This window comes from Artemia franciscana, chromosome 10 (assembly GCF_032884065.1).
Source record: "Artemia franciscana chromosome 10, ASM3288406v1, whole genome shotgun sequence".
In the NCBI taxonomy this organism is placed as follows: domain Eukaryota; kingdom Metazoa; phylum Arthropoda; class Branchiopoda; order Anostraca; family Artemiidae; genus Artemia; species Artemia franciscana.
Genome location: NC_088872.1, coordinates 33,953,949 through 33,961,583, shown reverse-complemented (window position 1 = coordinate 33,961,583; position 7,635 = coordinate 33,953,949). Strand labels below are relative to the sequence as shown.

Here is a 7,635-nt window from a genome sequence, read left to right as displayed (position 1 = left end):
AACCACAGTATTTAGAGACAGACCAGATCAGACGTCTCATCAAAGGAACCAGGGGGATAAGATTGTTGTTTGTCCGATATTTCACCCTTAGATTGACCCATGACAATTTTTCGGAGGTAAAAAAGATAAAAAAAGTGACACTGTTTGGTTAATTTTTTCAAAACTAAAATTTACTATTAAAAATACCAGCTGTGGCATGAGGAGTAAAAACGCTCAAAAGCGAACGGAAGTTTGATTTGAGGACTAAATAGCAGCACCCAGGATATTATTTTAATGGGAAACCAGAAAAAAGAATTTTTTCTTCCTGAAGTGGTTGACGGCCTATGAAATTCAGTTTACCTCAAGGTGCCCTTCGCTTCTTATTAGCACATAGCCTATCATTATTGGTCACCGATTTTCTGGTGATTTTTCGGGATATTTTGTACAGATTGGTTTGTTTGGCTGTGCTGGTAACACTGTTTACAATTAGACTTACTGGCATAGATAATTTTAATAGAAAATCTGGCAGACATGAACTATTGTTCAATTATCAGAAATTACTGTGTTAAAGCCAAGCCAAAGCTTTCAAGGAGTGGAAGATCAAAGAACTTTTCTGGTAAACTCAAAATATTCGAAATTTATGAGTTAGTTGTGTGTATTTGCTTATGGAAGACAACAATAAAGGTTTAGAAAAGCCAGTTTATATCCTACAGTCCCATAAAGCTGTGTGAGTCTAAAAACTTGCAACCGATGAGACCTTCAAATGTTTAGTGGCGCTTTGCTTGCTCTGAAGTTTATCTAGTTAGGCGAATAAAACTTTAAGAATAGGATTTGCAGCCCAAACAGGTTTTTACCCAAATTAGGCTATGTAAAACTTAAACCCTCACATCTTGTTAACAAATAGGAATTGAAAAGAATTGTATATGCTAACAAATAGTTAAAAATCTAAGCTTTGCATCAACATGGTTATTATTAAAATTATTTAAGATCAAGCACTTGAAATTAGCCTATTAGTTTATTGACTTTCATAGAAAAAACCCTTTTTGAAATACCCTACCAACAATTCTATTTTGATGTAGGCTATACATCTTCTCAGTGTCTCAGTTTTATTCATGTATTAACAGAGAGTGGATTGCCTTCTGATTCTAAAAATGTAGCCTTTATTGCTTGGTATTTATCCTGTAAGTCAAAATATAAATTGCTTGCCAAAAATAGAGACCACATTTTGAATCTATGATGACATGGTACTCCCACTGGGCTGCCTCCAGTGAGAAGTGATTGGGTCTGCACTTGCATCATTACATCATGCTATAGTAAAATAGGAGCAGTCCAAAAACCTATCTCTATTTTTCCAGAATGCCAAAGAAAAGTGGTCTTTTTTGAAAATGGTCATTTAGGCTATCCTAAGTTACAGGAAGATATTTCAGTAAATATATCACAGTTCATATTATGGACTTACCAATAAAGTGAACATACCACTCAATGTCTTTTTATGCTCTTTACAAATATAATTGTTATTGATTATGGGACATACAGGTAGGTACCTAAGCTACCTGTCCCCAGCAGCTTAAGGCCACTAGGCTGGCTGGTACCAATATGGCTCTTCCTACTCACTCCCACTCTCTTCTGCATAATCAAAAACTATGTATAAATCATATCCTTTTAAATTACTTCTTCAAGCTTTAATCATCAATAACCAATTTTCTCTTTTTTAAGATATTAATAGATACCTTAAATATCTTACAGTCAATATCTCAGGACAGGTTAAAATTCAGAATAGTTGTATAAGTATTTGGAATCTTAGCCAAGGAGCATAAATACTTTAGAGAAATAGTCTCCTTAATCTGAGCCTGGCAATCAAATAATACATGCTGAATTATTTCATCTATTGAGAAACAGACTTGGCATAAAGGGGACTGACTGATGTAGTTTCCAATTAAATAATAGGCTGTTTAGAACACCAGATTTCAGCTGGTAATATAGCACAGTATTTAATCTCATATAAAATAGGGATTAAATTAATTTACTGTAATTAACATTAGATCTTTGCCTGATGATATCTCATGAATTGAGGTCAGAGGAAGGACTAGGGATTAACATGGATGCCTTTACTGTTAGAGAATCAGCCATATCATTGTATTTGATGCCTTTATGACTTGGAACATATTGGAAATAAATCTCATTGCCTTTAGTCTCAAGATTAAGAAGATGTCTTCTGATATTATATAAATCCTTGTCATTGGCTGTTCTATTAATATTTCACAGCAATAGCAATGCTGATTTGTAGTCAGAAAGACAGAGTATATTTTCAGATTTTGTGTTAAAATTTATAAGTGTATCAAAGGCCAGGTGAATGGCACATAATTTGGCAGACAAAACAGAAGATCCCAATTGGAGAGAAGAATAGATGTTCAAGTTCAGGGATGATACATGCTCCTGCTCCAGCTCTCTCCCTCTGGACAGATCCATCTGTATATATTTTTCTATGATTAGGGTATATCTTTGAGATCTGTTCAGCCAAAATAGTCTGAATCTCATAATTAGGAATCAAGTTTTTATTAATTGAAATAAGGTCTACCTGACAACCTGGTGGACTCATTTCCCATGGAGGGGACTTAGTAAAGGGATGTGCATAAGGAGAGTATTGATTCCAATTTAGGACCTCTAGTTGAAATTGGTTCCATGATGAATGCAGATTGGGACAGGCTGACTTCCCAGCAAAGGTATGTGCATATACAGCATGCTTGGTTCCATAAGCCTAGATTTACAAGACATACTTAATCCTAAGACCAGATTTTCTTTCACTTAGGGACAACAATCCAGACAATATTTTTAGCTTAGACAGAGGAGTATGCTTATGCACACCCAAAGCTATTTGAATAGCAGAGTTTTGCAAAGATTGAAGGATTTTCAATGAGGATGGAGAGTAAGCTGAGGAAAATTGGATCCCATATTCTATATTTGAATGAATATATAATTTATAAAAATCCAAATAATTTTTGGATGCCATCCCCACTTACTTCCAGAAAGTCTCTTTAGAATACAAAGTCTCTGAATAATAAAAGATTTCAAAGAATTAATATGTTCATGCCACTGCATTCTAGAATCCAAAAATAAACCAAGTTGCTTCACTGAATTGCAATATGGGATCTCCTTTGAGAAAATTGTTAGTGGATTAGAAGGATCTGTAGTTCCATTAGTAAATATAATGGCTTTTGTTTTACTAATTGAGATTGGGAAACCAAAAGCTAAAGAGAAATTCCAGACTAATCTTATATCCTGTTGAATTAGACTTTGAAGAAGGCCAATATTCCTTCCAGACTTCCAAATAATCAAATTATCTGCATAAAGGCCAAATGATGCATGAGGTATTTGAAATACAGAAACATACAAGTTGAGGGCTCAGTATTGCACCTTGAGGAAGACCTCTTGTAATGGAACTTAACTCTAGACTGATTTACTTGAACATATAAACATCTATCAGTAAAAAAGGACTTCATAACAATTATGAAAAAATAAGGGAAGTCAAGATTAATTAAAAGTTCCAATAATTTATTGTGAAATACATTGCCATAGGCATCTGACCAGTCAAACAGAACAACCATTGTGACAAGTCTTATTTTAAGCAAATTAGAAACACAAATTTCTAGCCAGGTAATGTTGTGTAAAGAACTATGCCCTTTTCTGAAACCTATTTGTTCACTAGGAAAGAGATTAATGACTTCAGCAAACCACTCAATTCTTGATAAGACAAGCCTTTCCAGAATTTTATTAAAGGCAGGTAATACTGATATAGGATGGTAAGACTTGGGATCACTAGATGAGTGAGAATGTTTTAAATCTGGAAATACCTGAGCAATCTTCCAAGCATCTGGGAACTTGGCTTGACCAAAATAAGATTACAAAGCCTTAAGTGGGCAGTATGAACCACCTTTAGGGATTCAAGCATCCACTTCATATAAATACTATCATGACCTGGGGAAGACCTGATATTAAAGTGCTACACTTAATTCATCTTGGGAAAAAGGTTTCATTAGGGCGTCTTTATATGAACAGGTAAGAGGCAAAGTGCAGGAAGGAGGTTGGGTACAATGAAAATCTGAGCAGTCATTCTTATAGATATTAGTAAACATATCTGCCTTCTTTTTATCTGAGACAATTGGATAACCATCCTGAATGATATCATATCTAAGGTCATCATTAGACTGCTTCCCAATATTTAGTTGGCTAATGAAATTGGGGTTCTAAAACTGATACTTGAGCTGAAATTCAACCATGTACCCTGTTCAGCTCTCCTACAAACTAGTTTCAGCTTAGCACATGCTTGCTTATAAGAGATTGCTGTTGACTGAGATAGTTACTTTTGAAACATTTTATGAGCCTTTATTTTTGCCTGAACTGTAGCCCTACACTCATCATTCCACCAGTTCTTGGGTCTTTTGGAGCCATTGTAAAAATGTACCTTAGTCATTGCCAATTTAGCTGACTGCAGCAGGATTGATTTCAAATCAAACTCAATGGCATTAATATCAGAATTGGAAGAAACAAAAGAAAAGTCTACTTTCTTTAATATCTCCCAAAAAGGGACCAATTGCCTTTGGAGTTATTAAATGTAGTTATGTGAGGTTTGGGAGAATAGTATAAATCTTGAAATGATGTAAGAATTGCAGAATGATCATATTGCAGAGACAACACCTTTACTATCTGAACTAGATCATAATATGAAGAAGGACCCAGAAGCAAATCTATAGTTGAGAAAGAGTTATATGAAATGTTATACCTGGTCTGGAAGTTAAATGGAGTGAAAATCAAATTCAAAAAAGTTTCTAAAGGTTCAGATTAGAAATAAATACTGTTACATTTGTATGAAGCATTGCAGGAATGAAAACACTCTGCTTCCTGACCATAAATGTTTAATGAACTGACAGGGACCAAGCACAGGTATGGAATCTGATATGTTAGTCATACCATTTCATACACAATGCTCAGAAATGGCAGGAAGCATTCTTGAATTCAACAAAGAAGATGTCCCAAGCAATATTTTCCTTAGTCATGTGTATTCAGCCTTTGACACTTTAACTAGAGCCCAATTTCTCATCAGAAACAGTACTAGCAACCTTTCTGAATATTTTATGAGCATAGTTACTAAGCTTATTGGGGGGAAAACCATAATGGTAGCAAAAACTGCTGAGGGCATAAAATATTTTAAGGGACATTCAGGGTTTTGCATATATTTTGCAGAGGTTTAGGATCAATACCAAGCCATTTGTTGAAGCGGACCAGAAGCACCATTAACAAGCAGGCATGGAAATCGAAAAGACGTCTGTTTGCAAAACAATCTACAAAGTAAGTCTCAAAACCTGACAAAACTACAGCCCCAATGCACATGTTCCAGATTTAGATCCTGATTCTTTTGAAGACTCAAAAAGTGATTTTTTGAACCAAGTACAGTGTACTGATTTTGAAATTTATCAAATAGAAGAAGCAGCATGACTTCAGAGTAATTGTATTGACAACATATGACTAGAATATAGAAAAAATAGGGTAACTGCATCAGTACCTGGAATAATTTATAAAAGATGGATGAAGACTGTTGAAGTGTTAGTGCGCCAACTGCTTTATCACAGAACTGAGAGATTAAAGCAATGGAATATGGGCAAATATACAGACAAATCGCTATATCGGACTTTGTATTCTTCAGGATTTTTGTTCATATTGAATATGGATATTTTTAAGCCAGTCCTGATGGATTAGCAACCTTTTTTTCTGGTGATACGGCAGTTCTGGAAGTAAACAGTCCTGTCATTGCAGAAAATTTTAATATAGAGGAATGGAGGCTGTGCCAAAAGAATACTTGCCTTGAAAACAAAAATAATGGCACATTATAGTTGAAAATGATTGGGGTCATTGTGGTGTTTACAAGTACCACATATTATCACAATCTGCAATGCATTTCTCAATGGATCAAGGGGCAAATAAAACTGCTTGCATGGTTTCTAAGCAAGGCAGTATCTGTATTTTTTTTTTTTTGGGGGGGGGGGATTAGTTACAAAAAAAAATCAAAAAAAAAATTGATATGCATTTTTGTTGTGTTTTGAAAAAAATTTCAGGGGTGTTAAATCATCTCTGGATACAGCCTTGCTTCTAAGAAAATGTATTTTATCATTAATGTTTGTATATTCCATGCATTTAAAAGTATCTACTGTCTAACCTTTGTGAATTTATAGGGTTTTCTTAAAAATTTCCCAAAAACTTACATTTATTTTAGTTAATTATGTATTTAAATTTCATTTAATTCCTGCCCCCACCCCTCTTCAGGCTATTTGTCACTCATATTTCATAATTCAATGAGTAGGACAGACCCAATGAAAAAGTCAAGTTTTTCATTAGGTTTCAACCAAAGTTTCTTTTTGACTATTCAAGCATTTACTGTGTTAGCTAATTCTCTCCTCAAATGGCTCCTCCTCATAAAAATCCTCCCTGTTTATAAAATTCTTCTCAATCAAGATAATCTCATTTGTTAAAATTATACCAGTTTATTTAAAATCACCTCTGGCTCATTCTTTTTATTTTCCTCTGTCAATGTACAAGGCATTTTGCATAGAAAAATTTCCTCAATATATTCATTTGAAAACTTCAACCAAATCTTACTCCCTTCCTGTCAGTTAAATCACAAATTCTTGATGACAACTAGTCACCTGTAAGAGTTTGCTAAATGTTAGATTCCTGCTAAAATGTTACAGATTATTGCCACTAGATTAAGTAATCTCTATGCTTTTAATTTTCTGGAAAAAAATTCAGAATTGGTAACCCGGAAATTAATCAGCAAAATAACAACCAATAACAGAGAGACATGAAAACACTGTCTCAATAAATATATGTCATTCCTTTTAAAACCCATTCATTTTTGAATCCACCTACTATCAAAGCAGAATTGTACAATTGTTGTGTGTGGACACTGTTCGCCCCTTAAGAAACTCTATTGGGCTCTTCTCAATGCAGGATGATGCACTGCCTCTGAGTGTGACAGAATCATTACATGCAACTACAAACCTCAGGGAAGAATTCAGTCTGATAGTATTGCACCGAATCCAGGATGCAATTGCTAAGTGTGGTATTGGTGAAACTCTGCCAAGAGACTTTATGCAACACTGTATTGAAGAAAGAATAAGGTATAGGCAATATCTTCAGTATGGAACATCAATTAAGAACAAACTGCAAATGGAAGAAAAGAAAGGAGCTCCACCAAGAGATAGAAAATATCAAAGTAAAACAGAAAAGAATAATGAAAAGCAGTGAGATGATGCAGAAAGGGGCAGACAGAATGACAATGAAAGCAGAAAAAAAAACAGGACTTCACAATACTGTCCAAATCCAGTGCTTGTTGGAAAGGGGAAGCATTACATGCTCTTGCAAATACACTAGAAGCCCTGCAGGAGAGCATCAAGAGGCACCAATAACTGAGATATATTTGAGGAACATTTTAATTTAAAATTCATTAATTTAGCCCAGTCTCAAGCTTCAGACACTGTTAGGTTTGTTGACCACCCAGGAACTTCAGTGCCAATACAGATTTTCTTAAGAGCAACTGCCCTTTTCTCAGTGCACAAAAGCATATGGTAGATTTCTGCAGAATAGATATCAAGAGTTAATCTT

General features: G+C 34.7%; 1 protein-coding gene across 1 annotated transcript in view; it reads left to right on the top strand.

Annotated features, from left to right (window-relative positions):
* The first annotated feature begins 455 nt into the window (after positions 1–455).
* The window catches only part of LOC136032109 (poly(A) RNA polymerase, mitochondrial-like), a 45,851-nt gene continuing 38,671 nt past the window's right edge, over positions 456–7,635 (top strand). Inside the window, exon 1 of the mRNA XM_065712270.1 lies at positions 456–595. Within this exon, the coding sequence (XP_065568342.1) occupies positions 511–595 (85 nt within the window). The 5' untranslated portion in view covers positions 456–510. The remainder of the gene's footprint in view (positions 596–7,635) is intronic.